The 22,643-nt window shown below is 56.7% G+C and overlaps 1 protein-coding gene across 6 annotated transcripts in view; it reads right to left on the bottom strand.

The window, feature by feature from the left end:
* Positions 1-420: 420 nt before the first annotated feature.
* Positions 421-22,643, bottom strand: part of ZFHX2 (zinc finger homeobox 2) — a 29,911-nt gene continuing 7,688 nt past the window's right edge. For 2 of the 6 annotated variants that reach the window (XM_032856348.1, XM_032856351.1), the window contains exons 2-10: positions 11,701-13,793; positions 10,990-11,507; positions 10,194-10,434; positions 8,857-8,931; positions 8,148-8,206; positions 6,328-6,528; positions 5,772-5,898; positions 2,126-5,596; positions 421-1,862 (exon numbers count right to left, since the gene is read on the bottom strand). In XM_032856348.1, the coding sequence (XP_032712239.1) occupies positions 883-1,862; positions 2,126-5,596; positions 5,772-5,898; positions 6,328-6,528; positions 8,148-8,206; positions 8,857-8,931; positions 10,194-10,434; positions 10,990-11,507; positions 11,701-13,744 (7,716 nt within the window). In that variant the 5' untranslated portion in view covers positions 13,745-13,793 and the 3' untranslated portion in view covers positions 421-882. Of the gene's footprint in view, positions 1,863-2,125; positions 5,597-5,771; positions 5,899-6,327; positions 6,529-8,147; positions 8,207-8,856; positions 8,932-10,193; positions 10,435-10,989; positions 11,508-11,700; positions 13,794-16,248; positions 16,420-17,012; positions 17,198-18,000; positions 18,052-18,080; positions 18,094-22,643 lie in introns of those variants that run through there. The other 4 variants (XM_032856346.1, XM_032856349.1, XM_032856347.1 and 1 more) reach the window with 4 other exon arrangements.

Here is a 22,643-nt window from a genome sequence, read left to right as displayed (position 1 = left end):
GCAGGGCTGGGACAAGGGGCGGGCCCACGGCTGCTGAGAGGATCTCTGTGTTTAAAGCCTTTGAGAATAAGTTACTGCAGTTCCCAGGGTGCAGGGTGGGGTTTGGCAGAGGGGTTCCTGGCGGCGGCTTCCACTAGAGTCCAGGCCACAGGGGCTCCTATCAGGCGAGGAGAGGGTCAGGAAGGAGGAATGTGGGGAGAGTGAGCTCTGAGCACTTCTCCCCCCTGCCAACCTCCAGTTTGGTTAGAGTTTTGTGGGCTCCCTGCCCATCCCAGGCTCCAACCTTGGGAGCCAACTGGGTATTTGGAAAGTTTGTGAGCTGTGTGGCGCTCTAGACAAGGGGGTAGGGAGAGAGAAGGGGGAGTAGCAGTTTGTTTTCCTTCCCCCTTCTTTGTCTTGGGTTTTCTTTTTCCTTTCTTCTTTTCTTTTTTCTTTTTTTTTTTTTTTTTGGTGTTTTCTCAGTCAGTGGAACAGCATGGCCTGACATACGTGTGTGTATTTGCAGGGGTTGACTGTGTTGCAGGGGGTGAATCCAGTGGGGATAAGGTTGTAGGAAGATGGATTCTAGGATAGATCTCGTGTGTGGTGGGCAGGGCAGAGATGAGCAGACCATCAGGATGACAAATGGGCATGTGTCTGTTAAGATGTGGGGCAAGGAGCCGCAGAGGATCAGTGTGTGTCTGGGGGCTTGGGCAGGGGGAGGCAGGACTCTGCTGGAGGTGGGTTGTGTGAAGCCCACTGAGGGTGGGAATTTAAAGATTCCCAGGAGGTGGGCGGAGCCAAGGGTTGGGGGTGGGGGATTTGAACTCCACCAAACACCCCTTGGGGCAAGGGGAGGGGGCCCTGAGGCCTTCCCCTCTCCCCCCATCTTGGTTTATCTGTTTATAAAGCTAGAAGTGTAGAGGTAGTAGTAGTTTTTGGGTTGGAGTCCGTGTGAGGTAATCTTGCTTCCTCTTTGGCAAAAGCCACAGCAGCCGTGGCAGCAGTGGCGGCGTTGGTGATGGTGATGGCTGGGCCCCCTGGGGGCGGGGCCGCCTTGCGCCTATGGGCAGAGGAGCGCAAGTGGGAGGCCAGGGCTTCGTGCCCACTCAGCAGCACCTCACATGCCAGGCAGTGGTAGGTGCAGATGGGCACCCGCAGTGGGGGGGGCACAGAACCCCCAGAGCCCCGCCCAAAGAAGCAGAAGGATCTCTGGTGAGCAGTGGCTGGGGCCTCCCCATCGAATGCCATCTTGCACTGGCGGCACAGATAACGGTGGGTCACATCCACGGTGGAGATGCCGGTACTGGCTGACAGCAGCTCCTCGGCCTCCCCGGCCTCCCCCTCCCCTCCAGCAGCCAGTTCAGGAGGCTTTGGAGGCGCTGTGGCTGTGGGCTCAGGGGGCTGGGGTGGTGGCTGGAGGAGGGCATTGGGGAGCAGTCCGATGAGGGTCTGAGGTATCACGGGGTTCATGGGAAATAGCCCCTTCTTCATGCCATAGAGCTGTTGGAAGTAGGCCCCCTGCAACTGGGGGCCAAAGACAGCTGGTGGTGTTGCCCCCCCAGCAGGGGGCAATGGGAAGGGCAGGAATTGGCCCCCCAAGAGGGCTGGGACAGTAGCCTTCAGTGCTTTGAGGTTCTTGAGGGCGTCGGTGGAGGAGTTGGTGGGGGCTGCCACTGGCTTTCGCTCACCAGAGACTCTGTCCCCAGAGGGCTCAGTAGGGGGGCCTGGGGCCGGGTCAGCGGTGCCTGCTGTGGAGGTGTTAGTTTGCTCGGGCACAGGTCTCTGAGGTAAGGGGCAGCCTGGGCCAGCAGTCTGGACCACTGTGGTGGCAGGCAGGACTGAAGTGGTGAGGCTGAGGAGGCCAGAGGAGGCTGCAGGGCCTAGGAAGATGAAAGGAGTGATGAAGGATTAGCCACCTCCTGGTCCGTCATCCTTCCTTCTGTAGGCCACCTCCAGCCACACCCTTGCCCACTCCCGCCACCTAGCTGCCACGAGCCCTTCCCTCCCTTCTCTCTGCGAAGAGCCTGAAACTAAGGAAGGCCACAGAAGGCTGGAAGTGGGAAGAGTCAAGGAGGAAAAAAAAGAGACCTTCACTAGAGAGAGGTGCTCTCTGCAGTCCAACCCCTCCCAACTGCCCACTCACCTGAACTGAAAGGAGCTAAGCTGCCCAGCGGGGGCTGGGCCAGAGCTGGGCCGGACAAGAGGACCGGGGCCAGGCGAGGCAGGGCCGGGGCAGCCCCAAGGGGCAGAGAGGCAGATGTGGTGGCAGGTGTGGCCTTGGGAGCCGGGGGTGCCTCAGGTGCTGGGGCCAAGTCGTAGCACTTGCTTTCACTCTTCAGCTGGGCTCGGACGGCCTCTTTGAGTTTGGCGAGGTGCTGGCGTGAGAAGAGATGGCCTCGGCAGGAGACATAGAAATCATACTTGACATCACAGTAGGGACAGTCGGTGCGCTGGGCTCCCAGGGGGCCTTCACTGCTGCCCCCAGCTCCGCCAGCTGCTGCCCCCTGCAGTTTAGCCTTCTTTTCCTTGGCACGAGCATTCTGGAACCAGACCTGGATGACTCTCTTGGGCAGCCCAATCTCCTCCCCTAGCACCTCACACTCCTGCATGGTTGGGGTACGGTAGGCCTCGTAGCAGGCTTTCATGATCTTCAACTGCAGGCTGCTCATCTGGGTCCTGTAGCGCCGCTGCCCCATTCCATCTGGAACCCCAGCCCCCCCTCCTGCTCCTCCACTGCTTCCTGCAGCCCCAGGGGACTCCGGTTCGGCCAGACTGGAAGCAGATGAATCGCTGAGATCGCCTGCAGATGGACTGCAAGCCTCGCTTTCTGGAGAAGCTTTAGCAGGTTCATCGGCACCCTCTTCCTCACTGGGTGGAGGGGGAGGTGGGAGGGGGAGTGCTGGCTCTGGTGTTGGGGTGGTGGCCTCTTTCCCCGGTGGCAGAAAAGGCAGGGGCCCGGTGGCAGGGGTAACCGGGGGGTAGGGAAAAGCAGGTGCTTCTCGCTTTGAGGTCTCCCTCCCAGGCCCGTCGTCTACCTTGCCCAACAAGAGGTTGAACTTGGGGAATGCTGCGGGGGCAGACGTGACGGCCTTGACTGCTGGGTTGGGCACTGCCCCAGGGGTGCTTCGAAACTGGCCTTTCCTCTCCCGGGCCCTGGTGTTCTGGAACCAGACCTGCACCACTCGCTTTTTGAGCCCCACCTCCTCGGAGATGCAGTCAAGCATCTTGCGAGTCGGGTTGGAGTCTTGCATGTACCAGCGGTACAGGATCTCCAGTTGTTCTGGCAGGATGGTAGTGCGCAGGCGCTTGTCCCTGGGGGGATCACTCTCCCCTCCCCCGCCCACCTCACTGCCTGTCGGGGACAGGCTGCCCTCCTCGTGCTTCCGTTTGAGCGGGGGCCCTGGTGTGGGCGGAGTGCCTGCCACCAGGGGGCTCCGCTCCCCGAACACCAGCAAGGGCAGATCTAGGAGGTTCGGGGCCGTGCTAGGGTGCACGGATGGCAAGAAGTGCAGCCGCCGGTGACTGGCGAGGAGGTCTTGGCTGGGGAAGGACATGGTGCACTGGTCACAGGTGTGGGCTGGGGAAGGTGAGGGAGGGGCCTTCCCTTCAGGTTCTTTGCCTTCTGGCTTTGTTGCCTCTGCTTGACTCAGCTCTTCCCGGTCTGGGGGCTCTGGTGAGGGACCCTCAGGTCCTGTGGGCAGTTCCAGGTTGTGTTCCTCCTCCACTTCCTCCTCCTCTACCTCTTCCTCCTCTTCCCCTCGCTCTGCCTCTTCCTCCTCCCCTTCGGGGGACTGGTCGTCATAGCATTTCTTGAGGTGCCGCACCAGCTCAAAAACGCATGAGAAGGTGGCATGACAGCGCCTGCAGCCAGAGGCTCCCCCGTTGCCACCTCCGGTTGGCACAGGCCCACCCTCAATGGCATTTTTGCGTGCTTTCTGCCGGGCATTCTGGAACCACACTACCACCACACGGCTAGCCAGGCCCAGGAGACTTGCAAGCCGCTCCACCTCTCCATCCTTGGGGTAGGCACTGGTCTCAAAGAAAGACTGCAGAGCCTGAGTCTGGAACTCTGTGAACTTGGTTCTGGAAAACCTACGGCCTGCCGGCACTAGGGGAGGCAGATTCCCTCTGGAGCTCTCTTCCTCCTCTGGGGGCCAACGTCCTGCCCGGCTCCGCTCCTCAGAGGGATGGGTCCCCCCAGCCTCAGGCTCCGGGACCAGGAAGGGAGGGCCCAGTGGGGGAGCTGGTGAATCCAGGGACCCATCAGGAGGTTTGGGGGGCTCTGCAGGCGGTGGATACAGGCTGTCATAGCTCTTTCGAAACTGAGCAGCATAACGGCTCAGGGCCTCAAAGGGCAGGAATCGGCGGTGGACGTGCTCCTCGTGTGTCTTGAGGATGAGCATATTGGAGAAGAGTTTCCCACAGGCCCCACAGGCCAGCTTGTCCCCACCCCCCAGGGCCTCTGGTGGGGGTGGGGTTGGGGGAGGGGGTACAGCCTGCTTGCCTTCGTTGTACTGGATCACCAGCTCAAAGCCGAAGTTTTCTAGAAGGGCTTTGGCTGCAGTGCGGGCTGCTTCGCTGGGCGTGGAGTTGGGGGATGTGGTGGGCCTTGCCTCACTCCCCTCTTCTGCCACAGGGGGCCGCTCCCACTCCCGTTCAGCCAGCTCAGCCTTGGGGGGCGGGGGCGGGGGAGGGGGAGTGGCAGCTGGCAGGGACAGCAGGGGTGCAGGTCCCGCCAGTGCCAGCTTGGGCCCCACCTTGAGGTCATGGAGGTAGAAGGGCAGGAGCAGCTGTTGCTGCTGGAGCTTCAGCAGTGATTCGGGCACCAGAGGGAAGGGGGGCAAGACTGGCGGGGTGAAGAGTGGGGCTGGGAATCGGTGCAGGTCCAAGGGGGGCGGGGGAGGCGACAGGAAGGGCAACCCAGATATGAAGCTACCAGGGTCAGAGCCCTTCTTTTCAGTGCCCACATCCCCCTCGGTCTCAACCTCTTTGGGCTCTTCCTGACCTCGCTCTGGCCCCTCCACCTTGGCATCAGTCTTGGTCCCCCGAGAGCGAGTCTGGTGTAGAACGGAGCGCATGTGGATCTCCAGGGTGGAGCTCTGGTTGTAGGAGACCCGGCAGACCGTGCACTTGAAGGGCTTGTCTGTGGTAGCCGCAGTGGGAGGCGCAGCGCCCGCCTCTCCTCGGGCAGGGCCAGATGGGTCAATGGCAGCCTTCTTCATCTTGTGCAGGTGGGAGACAGAGTTATAATGGACCAGGAGGATATTCTTCTGTGTGAAGGACTCCTTACACACAGTGCACTTATAGGGCCGGGCAGGGTCAAGAAACTTGTCCAGGGCAAAGTTGGTGGTCTTCCGATAGGTCAGAGGGTGGCGAGAGTCAGCTGGAGGGGGCTCTGTGGGGCGTGGCTCCCCGATACTCCCCTCTTCCTCCTCAGCCACGGTGGGTGGAGGGGCCATTTCTTCCATCGGGGCCTCCGGCTGAGGGGCTGGAGATGGGGCTGGAGAAGGGGATCGATCAGGGCTTCCTGGGGGCTTGTCTGGGCCCTCGGCTGAGGGCGGGGGAGGCTCAGGAAGAAGATCAGGACTGGCTTCAGGGGTCAGGTGAGGGCCTTCTGAGGGAGAGAGAAGGGGGCCATAAGCAGGGAACTTGGTCTAAGGTCAGACCCCACCTACTCAATGTCTAGGGCAACCAGATCCTTGCCTCGGTTGACTTCAGACCCTCCTGGTCTGTGGAGCCCAGGTCCCCTTTCCCTGCCACCTTGACAGGTTTGCCATCCCCATTCTTACCTGCTTCCTGTTCTCTGCTGGGTGCAGCCTCTGGCCCAAGAGCATGGGGCTCTGGGGCATCCCCCAGCGGGCAGAGAGCAGGCCCAGGCAGCACTTTGGTCATAAAGGTCATCTCTACAGTTGTGGCCTGTAACGGAAGAAAGCCCAGTGATTAACCCGAGCCTCCCCCACCCTGATACTCCTGCCGCCCTGCTCTGCACCTGCGCCCACACCTGTGCCCAGCCCCAACCCAGGGCTCCTCCTGGACTCACTCTCCCTACCTTCTGCCCTTCCCCAGAGGAGAGGGCCTAGGCTGCTGCCTCTCCCATGCCGCAGCGAGGGCATGCTGTTGAACAGCTCTTGTCAGGACTTCATGGAAATGAAGGAAATGCTGAGCTCCCTCAACGGCAAGCAGAGACAGCAGGACAAACTCTGCTAAGTGTTCCCCGACTGTAAAACCACCCCAAACCTGTGACATGCTGCTTCCTCACCACTACCCTCCCCACCACACACACTTGCCTGGACACCCCTGTCTTTTCTTCCCCTCGGGTCAGGTCCTTGCCCAGCCAGTACTCACCACAAGCAGCAGCTTCTCCACGCACTCGGGCACCACATTGTGAAGGTGGCTAAGGTGGAAGTGCAGGGCAGGCCGGCCTACCAGCTGCTCTTGGCATAGCGGGCACCTGTACTTGGGCTGCACTGCATGCTGGGAGAGTGTGTGAGCCCTCACCTGGTCGGGCTCTGGGCTCAGGAAGCTGCAGTACGGACAGCAGAACACCTGGGGACACACAGCGGGGGGAGGGGGTGCCAAGGGAGGAGGCATCAGGGAATTGGGGGGCCACTATTGCCCCCTGTGTGCCTGAACACAGCAAGATCCCTCATGCCCAATTTAGGAGAAGTGAGCCCCAAACGAAGGCTTCAAGGCATCTCAGGGATCCAGCCAGAGGCAAGAAGCTGGCTCCTCCCTCATTTCCCTTAGATTGGAACAAAGGCCTGGGCTAGACTTGCCCTTGCCTTCCTTCTTTGTCCGGGCCTCTCCCTCCATTCTGCCCTCTGTCTTTCCCATCTCTTCTGCCTTGCTCTCACTTCTCCAGCTAACAGTATGGCCCTGTACCTGCTCCCCCGAATTGAGTTTTCTTACCACCCCCCCACCCTGCCAGCGTCATCTCTGGGAAATGGCTCCCCGGCCCTCTGCACATCTGGAACCAGAGGCTCCTCCTTCATCCCCGCCCACTCTGCGCCTCCGAGGTCCCTAACCTGAGTGTCTCCTGAAGAGGGGTCCTCCCTACCTGTCTTCTCAGAAGCTGGCTCATTCTCCCAGCGGCTTAGCGGCTCCCACTTTCTTTTCCTTTTTCCCTTCTTAATGTAAACAAACACCACAGCTCCCCCAGCGGCCCAGGAAAATTCTGGCCTGGCTCTGCTGGCGCATTCCCGCCCATACCTCCTGAGGGGCGGGGCCAAGGGAAGGCCCTGCCACCGCCTTAGTCACCTGACTGCCTGACCTCCAGCCTGCCCCTGGTCTGCCCAGCTCGGCTCACATCCTCTCCTGCCGGCTGGTGCCACTGGTCCAAGACCACATACTGGGGGAGGGAATGGCCAGAAAGGAAGGGCATCCAGATGCTCATGTTAAAGCCCTCGGCCCTAGGAGCAGACATCTGCAGTGGGTCTGCAGGAGGGAACAGGAGCGAGGAGGCAGGTCCAGCCAGCATTGTCGTCTGTGAGAATGCAGTAATGGTGTGCACTGAGGTCCCATTGGAGAGCTGAGGGGCAGCGCGGTGCCTTGGGACCCAGGCTGGGAGTCCCCTCACGATACCACTTCGCAACCACAGAGCTAAACCACCTGCCTACCCCAGGCCGAGCCCTGAAGCCAGACTTAGAGAGCTGCGGAGTTTGCCATCTGGGTCAGTCATCTGGGCTGGGGCCTCAACCCTCAGGAAGGGGGTGCCCAGATGCTTCCCTGCAGGCTCAGGGCCTTCTGCAGGAGATGACCATTGTGTCTTTCTGGTCATGACAGGAGCGAGCTGGGCAGCAGCTAGTTTTGTGGTTTGGGCTTTCTCTTTTCATTTCTTCACTTGTGTCTTCCCCCCTCTGTCCCCCTGCTTTCAGCATTTCCTACCTCCATACAGCTTCTGTCTCCCCATCTCTCTCAAATCCTGCCCGCCCTTGTCTTCTCCCTCTGTCCTCCAGCCCCTCTGTGGTGCTGCACTGGCCCTAGGTGGCGTTTCTCAGTGTGGCGTTCTGAGGTAAGTCACAAGCCTGACAAAATTCCATTTACCTTTAAGTCTGAAATCTGTGTGTAAAGCTCTACCAAGGAGAATTTTAGGCTTTAGAATGTGAACAGATCACAGTAACACCAGACCCCTGACCCCAGCTTTTCCCAGTTACCCCAGTTCTGACCGTGGTCTGGTTGGCATTGTCTCCTGGAGGGCCAGTCTTGCTCTCTGCCTCTTCAGAAGCTTTGAAAAAGAGAGGAGATTAAAGAGACTCTGAGGGGCGCCTGGGTGGCTCAGTGGGTTAAAGCCTCTGACTTTGGCTCAGGTCATGATCTCAGGGTCCTGGGATCGAGCCCCGCATCAGGCTCTCTGCTCAGCAGGGAGTCTGCTTCCCCCTCTCTCTCTGCCTGCCTCTCTGCCTACTTGTGATCTCTGTCAAATAAATAAAATCTTAAAAAAAAAAAAAAAGACTCTGACAGCCCTCCCTCTTCCTTTCCAGATGCCCATCCCCACCCCCACCCTGCCGACCCCTGACCCTTAAGATGACCTGATTTGTAGCCGAGACCTTCCAGAGTAGAGGGTAGGCTCTGGGGAAAGGGGGAAAGGCAGGAAAGTACAAAGCTGTACCCAATACAGGGAGAGAAGGCCCAGCAGGGCTGACCCCAGATTAGCGGGATGGCCAGTTTTGAGCCTTTTGGGGCTCCCCCTCTTCGTTTCCCTCTGGTGAGTCCTTTCTTGCATCAGTTTGGCTCCCTGTGCCCAGGAGGTCTTGCTGGGCGTCTGGATTACTGCCATATCCCCTGTGCATCTCCAAATGTATGAGAAACAGGGCGGGGAGTGGGGCGGGAAACGGGGCAGGGATGGAGGGAAGAGGGACCAGTTGAGCAACTCACCCAATTGTTCTGTTTTGTTCTGAGCATCTTTTTCAGGGGTGGGCAGCTCAGCTGAGGGGGTGACAGGAGGCTTCCCTGTGTAGGAGGAGGGGAGAGTCGGCTTAATAAAAGTGAAGCATTAGGAAAGGGAAGACACAGGGCAGAGGAAGCAGGACAAGCAGCCAGGAGGAGAAGATGGATGGATGAGCCACCAGGCCGGAGAGGACAAAAAGCTGGCAAAAAGAAATACAGGATTAAGGAGAAATGACGGGGTTAGAGCTAGGAGGGCATAAGAGATCCTCTCTGTGAGCCCAGGCCCCGTCATTTCAGGATGAGGAGGCAAGTCTGGCCCTAGGCAGCAGAGAGGGGGCCCAACTTGGCTCCCCATCTTGACTGGTCCTGGAAGCAGGGAGCCCAGAACCATAAAGGGAGGGGCACCGAAGAAGGAAGGTGAGGCCTAAAATGGAAGCAGGTGCGGTGAGCAGGAGGCAGCAGGTCTAGCTGGGAGAGGAGATTACCACTCAAGTAAGAATTGACAGATGTGTAGGAATTTATTTTCGGTGGCAGCCTAATTAAAGTGTTAAAGTTCCTTAACTCCGTTCAGCCCTGCGCCAGGATCATTAGCTATTGATCTGGGCCCCTCCGGCACTTAACTCCAGCCAGCATATTGGCAATTCAATTAGCACCAGTCAATGCGGCCTGTTCCTGGTTCCTGCTGCCCGCACCCTCACCCTCGCCCGCCGCCGGCCCCTGCAAGCGCAGATGCCCGTGCCCACCTCTGACAGCCCCTTCCAGGCTCTTCTGCACCCTCTGGATCAATGGCGCCTGGCTGGCTGTTCCTGGTCTCTGTTGGTACAACCTCAGCTGCCTAAGGGGACCCTAAGCCCAGCCTTCGGGCTGAAGACCTCCTAGGAGACAGGAAGAGTCTGGGGAGCCTGACAAGGGCTTCTGCTCCCTGCTTGCCTTAGGGCCAGGCCCACAGCTCCCATCTCCTGCCCAGCACGAAGCGGATTCCATTCTTCTGTTCTTCTACCTCCTCTCTCCTTCCTGACCGGCTCCTGCCACCCCCAACACCTAGCTAGTGTTGCTGGAACCCTGCTTACCATTTGCAATTGCCAGGCAACTCCTCCTCTCCTCCCTTGCCCTCCCCTCCTGTTCTCTGCTCTCCACCCAGCAAAGCCACTGCTCTCCTCTGCCTCCTCCCTCCCAAGAGCCTCCCCCGGGCTGCCCCACTGTTCCCCACACCCGGTTTCATCACGCCTTCACAGGGTTCCTTTCCACACGCTCTCGACTGTCCACAGACCCCTTTCTCCTCACAGGTGTTGCCTTCTCCCAAGCCCCAGCACCCGCTTCCTCACCGGGAGTCCGCAGCTGCCCATGGCTGAAGCTCAGGATGCTCTGCAGCGCGGACAGCCCATCCTCGGCCGCGGGGCCACCCTGCAGCAGCTGCAGGCGCCGCTGGGCCTGGGCGTCGCGGTGGGCTGGTGCACGCAGGTGCTGTAGCACAGCCAGGCGGGACGGCGTCTCCCATGCGCACAGCAGGCAGCGGAACAGCCCCAGCTCGGGCCCGGCTGCTGCCCCTTCCATCTCCAGCAGAAACTGGAAGCGTGGAAAGAAGGTGCTCAGGCCCCGAGGGACAGGCCCCTCTCGATCTCAGGGACCCCCTCTGCCTCCCTCAAGGGAGCATGAGCAGCAGCACCCCCACCCTGCCCACTCCCTCTGCCCTCCTCTGGCCACCTGGATAGGATTGCTCTTCCTCCCCCATCTCCTCCTCTTCCTCCTACCAATCCTAGACTCCCACCTGGTAGGTGGATGAAGTCTGTTTCCATCCCCTTGAACTGCTGACAAGATGGCCTAAGCAGACAGAGACCCCACCTCTCTAGTCCCAAACACCAGAAAAGTTGAATAAAGTACTGGGTTCACTTTGTCTGTGTCCATCATCCTTTGGTCTCCTCTCCATAATCATCTCCAAAAAGTCGATAAGCCTGGTACATACTTGCCATTTTACCCAATCTTGCCCGCCACGGGTTTTCCCCCACACTCTCCCACTCGTGGGTGTCTCCCTGGTCCATCCCCGTGCCCCTCACCTCTCCTCTGTCCCCAGGGGCTCTGTGCCAGGCCCCTCCAGGGCCAGACCCTCCCCGCCTCCCTCACCTTATAGATCTGGCTGTTTTCCTCATGGGCTGCAGCCCGGGCATGCAGCTGCATCTTCTCCTTGCTGTTGGACTCGAAGTCACAGATGTTGCAGCGCAGGTGCAGCGGGGGCACGGAGCCGTAGGGAGCCCCGTCTCCCAGGGGCACTGGGGCAGGGGAGCCCATGGCCCCACCACCCTCCCTCAGGTGGGCGGCCAGCTGGTACTTCTGCGCGTGTTTGTCAGTCTTGAGGTGGAGTTGGAAGTTGGCCTTCAGCTGGGTGCCGTAGCAGCAGAGTTTGCAGCGGTGGGTGTCCCCGGCCACCTCCTTCCACTCGGCCTCCGGGAGGCTCCGGCCCACGCTGCAGTGGTAGAGCAGCAGCTCCAGGCTGTCCGTGCTGAAGGCCTGGCACACCAGGCAGCGGAACACCTTCAGGGCTGGGCTGTCGTCTGGGGGCGGTGAGGTGGGCAGGCCATCGGACAAGGGGCCCAGGAGCTGACTTGGAGGCAGAGGGGTATCCGGGGAGAGGCTGCCAGGGGCTGGGGGACAGAGACAGATGAGTGGCCCAAGGAAGGAAATGGGCGGGTGGGCAAATGAGGGCAGTGCAGAGGGAGATGGGATTACCTGGGGTGGGGGGCTAGGGGGGTTCCGGCCCTTGGGAGCACATAGGGACTGGAGTTTGGGCACGGGGAAGGGAGGAGGGGAATCGGGTGCAGAGCCCAGGCTGCTTACCAGGTGTGGGGAACTTGCGAGCAGACGCTCCAAGGTGGTGGAAGCCGTTGAGAAGCAGCTGGGCTTCCAGGGGCTTGTCCGGCCTCAGCCCAGAGCCTGGCAAGGGAGCCTGAGGCTGCCCCAGGGCCTGCTGCCCGAAGTACTGGAAGAGTTCAGGGCTGGGGGTGGGGGCGGCTCCCGGCGGCGGCGGCGGGGGGCCTGGCCCCACCAGCCCAGGTGGCAGGCCCAGCGGCAGCCCCTGGTGCAGGAGCAACACATTCTGCATGTGTTTCTCAGAGGTCATGTGGATGCGCAGGTTGCGGGAGATGTTGGTCTCATAGCTACACACCTTGCACTGCCAGGACGATTTGGTCTTGGGCTCCTTGTCCCCAGCAACGGCGGGGAGCACTGCCTCTGGGGGGCTGCCCTGGCCCCCAGGGCCCGCCTGGAAGCCCTGCAGGTTGGCCAGGTGCTTATCCGACTGCATGTGGATACTGAGGTTGCCCTTGGTGGTGGTGGAGTAGTTGCACACGTCGCAGCGGTAGGGCTTGTAGCCGCAGTTGTAGCTCTCGCCCCGGGCCAGGCGGGGGTGCGCGCCGCCCGCACTGCAGTAGCTGCAGTGGCTGTTGCTCTCGGGGTGCTTCTCCCGCATGTGCACGTCCAGGGTCTGCTGGTACTTGTAGTGCCAGTTGCACTTGGGACACTTGAGCGTCTTGCAGGAGTTGCGGGAGTGTAACAGAGACATGTGGCTGGACAGGCTGAGGCCCTGGAAGGCCGCGGGGGCCGGGGTATAGTCGTCAGCGAGGCGATAGGGCTGCGGTGGGTCACTGGAGTCTTCAGGGGAGCCGACGAGGGCAGGGAGAGTGCCCCCTTCCTTTGAGGCGGGTGAGCTTTGGTTGAGTGGGGGGCAGAGCCCTCCGTCCTCTTCTTGCCCCTCGGAGAGCCAATCCGGCCCTGCCTCACCTGCTGCCATCGGCGATTCTTTGGCTTCGGCTGGGCTGGGGTCCCAGGTGGCGGGGGTTGCGGGCGGGGAGGGCGGGCTGAGGGCCAGGACTTCGTTGGCAGGCAGGACAGGTGCCTGGGCTTTGGCCTCAGTGGGGCCGTCCTCGGGCGGGGCTCCATTTGCCTCTGTGCTCACTGTGCTGCTGTTGTCGGGGGGCCCTTCTAGAGGGGGCTGAGTAGGTGGTTTTGGTTCCAGAAAGCTTAGGAGGGCCGTGCAGCCCTCCTCTCCCACCTGGAGCACAGCTGGGTTACTGGGCAGGCTCAGGTGTTGAGCAGGGGTGAGCTTCACCCCGTGAGACTGTGTGTGACCGACAAAAGCCTGGGGCCCACTGAAACCCAGGCGGCACAGGAGGCAGAGCCAGAAGAGTGCCCTGTGGTCTCCTCCCCTGCTCTCCATAGGGCCATCTTTGGGATCTCCGGGTGGGTTTGGAGCCAGCTGGTAGCTCCAGAAGGCTCCATCCCTTCCCTCACAGGTGGCCGGAGATGGCGCTGAGGTATCACGGGACAGAATTTGGTCAGAAGAGCTAAAGCCTTGGATTGGGTCAAAGCCATGTTGGATGTGAAGGGCAGTGAGGAGTGCAGGGGGCGAGTGGGCAAGGAGGGGCAGGCTGGGCTCTTCTTTGATTCCCACCTCACCCCAAGGGAAGCCCTTTGGTAACAGTTCACTGCCACCTGTCAGGGACAGCTTGGCTGCGAGGTAGGCCTCACCACCAGCTATGAAGAACAAATGGTTGCTTAGGTCCACGGGTGGGAGCCCACCTCCTTCCTCCTCCTGCTCCTTGTCCTCTCGAACTCCTAGGTCCTTTGGTGAGAAGCCACCACAGCCAGGCTCTTCTTGGGGCTCCCCAGTCTCCTTTGGTGGGACGAGGCCACAGCCCGGCTCCAGGGCCTGTCCCCCTGGCTCTGAGGGCCTCATGCTCTCAGAGCTGGAGGGGGCAGCAGGGGGATCTTTGGTGACAGGGTCAGCGGGGGTGCTGGGGAAGGTGTCTGGAGGCGGGGACGGGGCATGGTGCCCAGGGGTTGGGGTGACGCCGGCGGTAGAGGGTGCGTTAAGGGTAGCCATTGCTGACGGAGGGGTGCTGGGGGTTCATCTCAGCGTGACAGCCAGTACCCTGCAGGGGAAACGTGGAGAGAGAGCGGGGCCATGAGGTGGCAGGAGACACTTGGCCAGGCAGTCGACACTCCAGATACTCCAGCCCCACTTGCTTCTTTCCCGAGCACCAGACTCAGGTACCTGTTTGCCAACATGAAGCTTCGCCTTAGTGCTAAGTCTTCAAACCTACCGTGTTCAAAATCAGAACTCTGTATTTCTCCCCTGAATTTGGTCCTCCCATCTTTCCTCTCTCAAAAATTCGCACCTCCATTGATCTGGTTGCTTAGGCAAAAAAGCTAAAAAGCGGTCAGGCACCTGGGTGGCTCAGTTGGTTGAGCGTCTACCTTCGGTTCGGGTCATGATCCCAGGGGGAGTCTACTTCTTCCTCTGCCCTTCCTCCCACTCGTTCTCTCAATCTGTCTGTCTCTCTCAGATGAATAAAATCTTTAAAAATCAATAAAAACCAAGGGCAACTGGATGGCTCAGTGGCTTAAGCCTCGGCCTTCAGCTCAGGTCATGATCCCAGGGTTCTGGGATGGAGTCCCACATCAAGCTCCCTGCTCAGCGGGGAGCCTGCTTCCCCTCTCTCTCTCTGCCTGCCTCCCCCTATTTGTGCTATCTATCAAATAAATAAATTCTTTTTAAAAAATCAGTAAAAACCTATAAGGTTCCTCTTGCTCCCACTCATATGCAACTGGACAGCAACCTCTCAGACACCTGTCCTGTCCCTCCACCAGCGTCCTCTCCACTAGCACTGTCGTGGCCCAAACCACTGCCCTTCCTGAACAGGGCAACGGACTCCACATAGTGGCCTCCACTTCCACTAGTGCCCCTATAGCCCAGTCTCCTTCCATCCAGCAGCAGGAATGATCTTTCATTTAATTCTCAATTATGAAAAATGCCAAGGTGCCTGGGTGGCTCAGTGGGTTAAGCATCTGCCTTTGGTTCAGGTCATGATCGTGGAATCCAGGGATCAAGTCCCAGCATGATCAGGCTCCTGGCTCAGCAGGGAGTCTGTCTCTCCCTCTCACCTTCCCCCCTCTCTTCATGCTTTCTCTCTCTCACGCGTGTGCTCTCTCTCAAATAAATAAATAAAATATTTAAAAAAAGAAAAGAAGGGGTGCCTGGGTGGCTCAGTGGGTTAAGCCTCTGCCTTTGGCTCAGGTAACGATCTCAGGGTCCTGGGATCGAGCCCCGCATTGGGCTCTCTGCTCGGCGGGGAGCCTGCTTCCCCCTCTCTCTCGGCCTCTCTGCCTGCTTGTGATCGCTCTCTTTCTGTGTCAAATAAATAAATAAATTTTTTAAGATTTTATTTATTTATTTGACAGAGATCACAAGTAGGCAGAGAGGCAGGCAGGGAGAGAGAGGGAAGCAGGATCCCTGCTAAGCAGAGAGCCCGATGTGGGGCTCCATCTCAGGACCCTGGCATCACGATCTGAGCCAAAGGCAGAGGTTTAACCCACTGAGTCACCCAGGTGCCCCTAAATAAATAAAATCTTAAAAGAAAACTGCCAGACCTATATAAAAGTAGACCAAGTAATACCAGGAACCCTTTCGTTCTCATCACTCAGCTTCAAAAGCCACCAACACATGGTTGGTCTTGTTCCATCCATATCCTCACCCATTTCCCCTCTTCCCATATTGTTTTAAAGCACATTTCAGTTATCATAAAGAAGCATCTTTTAAAATGTAAATTGTAGGGGCACCTGGATGGCTCAGTCATTAAGCAGCTGCCTTCAGATCAGGTCATGATCCCAGGGTCCTGGGATTGAACCCCACATCAGGCTCCCTGCTTGGCAGGAAGCCTGCTTCTCTCTCTCCCACTTCCCCTACTTGTGTTCCCTCTCTCTCACATAAATAAATAAAATCTTTCAAAAAAAAAAAAAAAAAGCAACTTGTACTATAAAGAAGCATCTTTTAAAACGTAAACTCTATTTGTGCCTAGAACTTGTCCATGATTTCTCACTGCACTGTGAATAAGATCCAAACTCTGTCCCTGATTTATAAAAGCATCTATCTCATCTAATGCCTACCCACTTCTGACACATCTTCAAACCCTCCACCCCGCCTGGCTGGCTAGCAGCGGTCCACTGGCCTTCTCTCCATTCCTCAAACATGTCAAGTTCATTCCCACCTTAGGGCCTTGCCTAAGGTAAACAGCCAAGACCTCTGTTTAGCGGCTCCTGCTCATTCAGGTCTCTGCTTACCTGTCACCCCTTCCTACAGGCCTTCCCTCCCTACAGGGGCTACTATGCCCCAGGGGTTATTTTCTTCAGAGCTTTACCACTACCTCCTATTTCCTGGTTTACTTATTTCTGCCTAGAATTCTAGAAGGTCAATGCCAGGAGAGCAAGAACTCTTGTGTTATTTATTACTCTATCATTAGCACCATGAAACATGCCTGCCACGTGTAGTCAATACATTATCTGTTGAATGAATGAACTCTAGGAAAGGCCCTCAGATTTTCCACTCACTGAAGGGGTAGTTGCCCTAAGTCAAGGTCCTCTGGCAAGGGAGGCCACAGAGAACTTTCACTGGCCTGCAGGTGCCTTCCAGATCATCCATCGCTGGTCACTGCACTCAGAATAGGCAGAGGCTTCCCTGGCCAGTCGGAAGATAACAGCTGCAATGTGATTAACCTCCTCCTCCCCAAAGAGATTAAAAAAAAAAAAAAAGTAACAGTAATATTATTATTAGAAGCTATCCAGGTCCGTCTACCACCGTCCTGGTACTGTGCTAAATGCTTTCATCAATAATCTCATTTAATCTAACAACCAACCACCTTACTTTACAGATGAGATAGCCAAAGACACAGAGAGGTTGAGCGAGCTGCTGACTGTCATGCAGGTCCAAGAAGGTGAAACGAGAAAAGGACCGGCGGGGCCCAGAGATCTGGGCTCCTCCAACTACCTGGATGGTTCTCAGACCCAATACAGACCAAAACTGCTTCCAACCGCATAGCAGTCAGGATTCCCAGCCTCCCTCCGGCTGACTAGAAGCACCTGGCCTCCCAGGCTGCTCCCAACCTTTTTACCTTGTTGACCACACCTCCCTGCCCCCACCCAACTCACCAATTCCCCAGAGATCACCATCCCATACTTCTCCCCATGTCCCAAGTGGCTTGCATCCTTTCCAGTTTTTACTATCAGCCAATCTCTAATAACTTAGCCTTCCGAGCTCAGCCCAGTGCCGGGAAGGGATGTGGCCTCTCCTTCCCTGGGCCACCTCTAACCCTCACCTTCAGACTCTTCCATTAGGACTTGGTCTTCAGTCTGGCCCCACCTAGCCTGCAGGCCCCCTTTCCCACTACCCCCCTCCTCCTGGGGGTCTAGCCAGGCGTGAAGTCGGAGCCATTAAGGAGCTCCGAGTGGGGCTGGAGCAGCATGCTAATGAAAATGCAAATCAGCACCTGGGCGAGGGGTGGAGGGGTGGGGGGGGAGGGGGGAGGTCTTTGGAAAACCAAGAGGGAAGTAAAGGAATTAGAAGGTGGGGTTATCCTAGATACCCAGAAAGCAGAAGCCCGACCCTGTCTGAGAAAGGTGTCCCCCCGCAGAATCCTTGGGGGTAGGTGTGCTGGCTCACGAGGGTCTGACAATCCACTGTCACCCCCCACAGTGGGGGCCTGCCACCCTTCCGCCGCCCCACCTGGTGAGAAGGACTGAGGCTGGGCCCGAGAGGCTTCTCCGGGGCCCTGCCACGGAGGGCTGACCTGGATGGTGCTCCGGCCCCAAGGGGCCACCGCGCCTACATCCCATCGTTCAGCGGCTTCCTCCTGCCTCCCAACTCCAGCTCCAACTTCAGAGGAGGTGCTAGGAAGACCTAAGCCCCAGATCCTTCCTCCAAAGCTCTTATTTCTCAGGCCTGGAAAAAGACCCAGCTGATTGCTAGCTAGAAACCAAAGGAGTTTTAGCTTTGGGCTAGCTTGCGGGTGAGACCCAGACAGCTGAGGGGAGTTCGGCGGCTGTTTAAAATTGCAAATCTCTTCCCCACCTCCCCCTCCTCCTCTACAGGAAAGAATTTCAATTGCAAATTTATCTCTGCCTCAGTGCACCCCCCGACTCCTCCCCCCACTTCTCCACATGTCTCCCCCCTCACCCTCTATTTATTATAAACCTTTAACTGCAGCAATTAGTTTTTCACCTTTCCCCCCTCCTTCCATTTCCCTCCTCCTCACTCTTTTCTTCCTTCCCTCTCTGGGCCTGTGTCCCTCTCTTTGCGCTTCCTACCTGGAACTCAGTCTGCAGCTCTCGCTGGAGATGGTGCAAAACCAGATGACGAACCAAGCCACCCTCCACCTACCCCCCACCCCCAGCCCCGGGCCAAGTGTCCTGTCCGCCCTCAGACTGCTGCCATTCCTCCTGTAGGTCCGGGCTGTCCTTAAGGGCGTCTCCTCTCCCTTGGTGCACATCCAAGAGGTGGGGAAGGGGAGAAGGTGCCCCTCAAGGGCCCTGGCATTCCTGCCTCTGGGGGAGGGAGGGGGCGAAGAGGGCAGGCCAGGCAGAGGGTGGAAGTGGAGGGACAGTCAAAGGAAAGGTGGCAGCAAGGGCTGGGGCCCAGGAGGAGAGGGGTTAGGGGAGACAGCAGGCAGTAGCGGCGGTGTGATTAGAGCGGAGATTGATGTGAAGGGGCGCCACAGACGGCAGAGAGAGTCAATAAAACGAGAGGATCACATTAGAGGCGACAGAGAGAGCTTTAAATTACAAGGCTGCTGCCACCGAGGGGGATGGGAGGAGGCAGGCCTGGAGCCAAGGGAGGGTGGAGAGTTCTGAGGGTGTAGCCGTCCCCTGAGAGGAATCTTCCAGCTCCAAAAGGGCCCTCAGTCTCCAGAGCTCCCCTGCTACCCCTTCATTCCATTTCCCTCCCTAATGCTTCCTTCCCTCCTGGGGAGAGGAGCAGAGAAAAGGGAAGACGGAGAGATGGAGAAATATTTTCTTTTTTTTGTTTGTTTGTTTCTGTTGCCCTCTTCCTCTTTCCAGGGCCTTGTTGCTGGCTGCTGCTCAGGCTGAGAAGAGAAGGCTGAGCTACTGTCAAAGCTGAGCTGGGGAGCGGCTGCCCCACAGCCGTCATCACTGAACTGCACAGACCTGTCCCTCAGAAAGACACCCAGTAAATAGCTGCGCAAGAATTCCTCCGTCTTGATGTGCGCTCCCTGTTCTCGGGGCAGACACACAGTACCTAGAACAGGAGGGAGCCCGGAGGCTCCAACATAGACAGTGGGACCCAGAAAGCTATGGGGAGAGAGACAGATGGGCTAAAAGGCTTGAATGGGACGTTATGACCGTCTGAAGAGGTAGGCTGTGAGACCACGCAAGGCAGGCAGAGCATAGTGAGACTTAAGACCGGAGAACTACAGGAGCTAAAGGAGCAAGGGTAAAGGAAGGACCAAAGAAAGGAGGCTCGAGGAAGGAGACAATCTGCCCCTCACCGAGGAGGAATTAGGGCGTGGGGTCACGCTGGCCGGAGGAAGCCAAGGCAAAGCCGGCCAGGGGCGCTGCCTCAGAGCCCAGCGAGACTAAGACTATCGGTGGGTAGCGCCCCCTCCCGGCCCCAGCCGACTAGGAGAGGGGAAGGAACACTACTGCTCCCTAGTGGTTACGAAAGGAACAGCACCAAAGAAAAGACAGGGCAGGCGAGGAACAAACAGATCGCCTTTCTCTTCCCGGCCTCCGTCCTTAAATCAGAAAGCAAAACCCCACTCCCTTCTTTTCTCCAAGCCCAAGGACAAGGCAAAGGCTTTCCCTGAAAAGTCTGCCTGAGAGCACCAGCACTTTTGCTTAAAATTTACATACAATGATTTCCCCATCAGAGCCCTCCAGACACTCTGGCTTTTCTCTTTTCCTCTCTGAAATTCTTGCCTACAGCACTGCTCTCTTCCACACTCACTTTGCCCTGGGCTCTCTTCTCATTTTGTCTCAACCTGTTGCTTTCAAGAGGCCTCAGACGTGGAGAAGAGGGTCTCGAAGAGAAAAAGGAAAGATGGAGTGAGTGCCCTGTCTCAGGGGGACTCTTTGGTATAAACAGCAAATAAACTCTGACTTAATGAGCTTTATTTTTAGGGTAGGGGAAGAACATGGGCTTTGGATTCATGCAGACCCAGGTTCAGTGCTGATTCCCCCACTCACCAGCTGTGCCACCTTGGTAAGTTACTTGTTTGTTTCCTTATCTGGGAAAATGGGAAGAAGGATTCCTTCTTTTCTGGCCACTGTAAAGACTGTGTGCACGTCCAGTGGACACTGGATGGTCAGGTTAGTTCTTTTCCTTCTCTCTTCGCTAGCTCCGCCCACAGAGTAGAGCAAGGTGTTTGCAGGTAGGAGACAACTTTCCTTCCACCTTGCCCCTTCTTTTTGTTTTTGTTTTCTTTTTTTAAGTTTTTATTTATTGACAGCGGGCGGGGGGGAGAGAGCACAAGCAGAGGGAGTGGCAGGCAGAGAGAGAGGGAGAAGCAGGCTCCCTGCTGAACAGAGAGCCCCATGTGGGGCTCCATCTCAGGACCCCAGGATCACAACCTGAGCCGAAGGCAGGTGCCCAACCAACTGAGCCACCCAGGTGCCCCTGCCTTGTCCCTCTTGACCAGGACTCATCCTCTAATTTCTGCCCATTTCAAAAACTGAGGGCAGTGCCTTCAGTGGACAGGATTTAAATCTAAGTGTGCCCAGCAGCAGAGTTCACTTCTCACTTTGTCCTCTAGATTGCCAGGCTGCAAGACACCCCATCATCCCAGAGCAGAGAATGAAAGCCTTGCCTGGGCCCACACTTGGCCAGGGTGCAGAAGCAGCTAATGCTTGGATCAAAACTATATGGCCTCTCCCTGCATTTAAATTTTTTTTAATTTTTAAAAAGATTTTATTTATTCATTTGACACACAGAGAGAGAGAGATCACAAGCAGGCAGAGAGAGAGGGAGAAACAGGCTCCCTGCTGAGCAGAGAGCCCGACTCAGGGCTGGATCCCAAGACCCGGAGACCATGACCCAAGCCGAAGTCAGAGGCCTAACTCTCTGAGCCACCCAGGCGCCCCACTCTCCCTGCATTTAAAATGATAATTTTCTGTCTCTAAATCTTACCTTCTTATTTAAAAAGAAAACAAAAGGAGGTACTCCTATTCCTCCATTTTATATATTTTTCACATTTCAAGTTTTTATTTAAAATCTAGCAAGTAACATATAGTGTAATATTAGTCTCAGGAGTACCTATTCCTCTATTTTAATCCTACCTATCTCTCCTAGATCTCTCCATCTCCCTCTACCCCAAATATCTGGTAGTGTTTACTTTGTGCAATAGAAGTTTTGTCCACAGGATGGAAAATGAGAATGGCAGGGAATGAGATACTCAGGCAGGTGAAGGAGTGTCATAGGGGGTAAAGAGAGAGCTAATGCAGAGAAGAGGCCGGAGAAAGAGGGAGAGGTAGGGAAGCTCGGGGAAGGGGCTGGATCTTGATCCGCACATGTGATTACTGAATCTCACTAAGACCTCCCAGCTTTGACATCAGATTGGGCAGGTGGCCTGTCTTCACTGGGAAGGATGAAGCAAGGGGGCTGTGTCTTACATCTTGCAAGATGCTTAAGGTGGGCATGAGGGAACTAACTGGATGAGGTGTGAGGGGAAAAGAGAGGCAGAGAGGAAGAAGACTGAGGGGCTGGGGGGGGGTAGGCTAGGAGCAGAAGGCAGGGGTCTAAAGGAAACTGTGGACTAAAACCACAGCTAGCTAGTTGAACATCCATCCACATTTGCATGGCATGTTGAATGGGCTGCTGGAAGGGTGGATGTCCTGGAGAGGAGTGGACCCTTTCGCTCATGCATCTCCCTTAATGACACCCCTCAGTTGTTAGGACAGCAGAGTGGAGCTGTGTGATATCATAGGGGAGACTCAGGCCAGACAACCCCATAAAGCCAGCTCTGAACCCTTCTTCTATATGAAGGGCAGGAAGTAGTGCCCTTGAATTCAGATTCAGGATCCTATCTGATCCTGGCAGGGGGGACCTCTGTAGAAGACTGCTGATCTCCCTGCACTCAGAAAGAAATTACACACAATGCTTTAGAATCATTTGGAAGAATACCATTCTAAGTGACTGTGTATATAAACAAACCCTTCTAATTCTTTGAGCATCTGTGAACCCTTGTGATGGTAACGACTCCATTTAAATAGTGTCACAACAACAACTAATAATAATGTCATTAAATGTTTCCTCTATGCCAGCACCATGCTGAGCCCCCCCCCCACCAAGCCCTGCATCACCTGATTCTGACCTGCAGTCTGATGAAAACTACAGCTATTCATTCCCATTTTACAAACATGGAAACAGACTTAGATGGGTTAAGGAATTTCTAAGGTCTCACACTTAGGAAGAAGTAGAACCCAGACTGGACTCAGGTAGCCTGACCCCAGTACAATTCGTAAGCTTCTGAACTCTGGCTGCCATGTATTTTGAACGAGGTCTTTGAGTTTTGTGTGTGTTACTCTGCCCTTATGTGTGTCCCGCCTTGAGCATATAAGCCCGAGGATACATATCAGGTCCTCTTTCAGCTTGGAAGGTGATGGCCACTCTCAATTTCTTAGTAGAAGATGGGCCAAAAGAGGACTAAGGCTTTGTGCAACTCCAGGGGGCGCTATTCACACTGTAGTCAATGAGGGGCTCTGGCCATTCCTTTTGTATGTTTGTGTTTGGGGTGGGGGGAGAGCTAGATATCAAAAGGCGGAGTTGAGGATATGAGTATTCGTTTGGGATAATGTCTCTTAAAGCTGGAAGTCTACACATGTGCATCCATAATAGCAGATGGACTTCAAGACAGACAGTATGGTTATGATTTAGAACGCGGCCTTTAGGGTCAAACTGGAATCCAATTTTAGTTCTAGTCTGTATTATGTAAATG

This window comes from Lontra canadensis, unplaced genomic scaffold, assembly GCF_010015895.1.
Source record: "Lontra canadensis isolate GAN:19392208 unplaced genomic scaffold, GSC_riverotter_1.0 scaffold12, whole genome shotgun sequence".
Taxonomy (NCBI): domain Eukaryota; kingdom Metazoa; phylum Chordata; class Mammalia; order Carnivora; family Mustelidae; genus Lontra; species Lontra canadensis.
The sequence above is the reverse complement of the archived record's forward strand: the minus strand, read 5'-3'. Positions and strand labels throughout refer to the sequence as shown.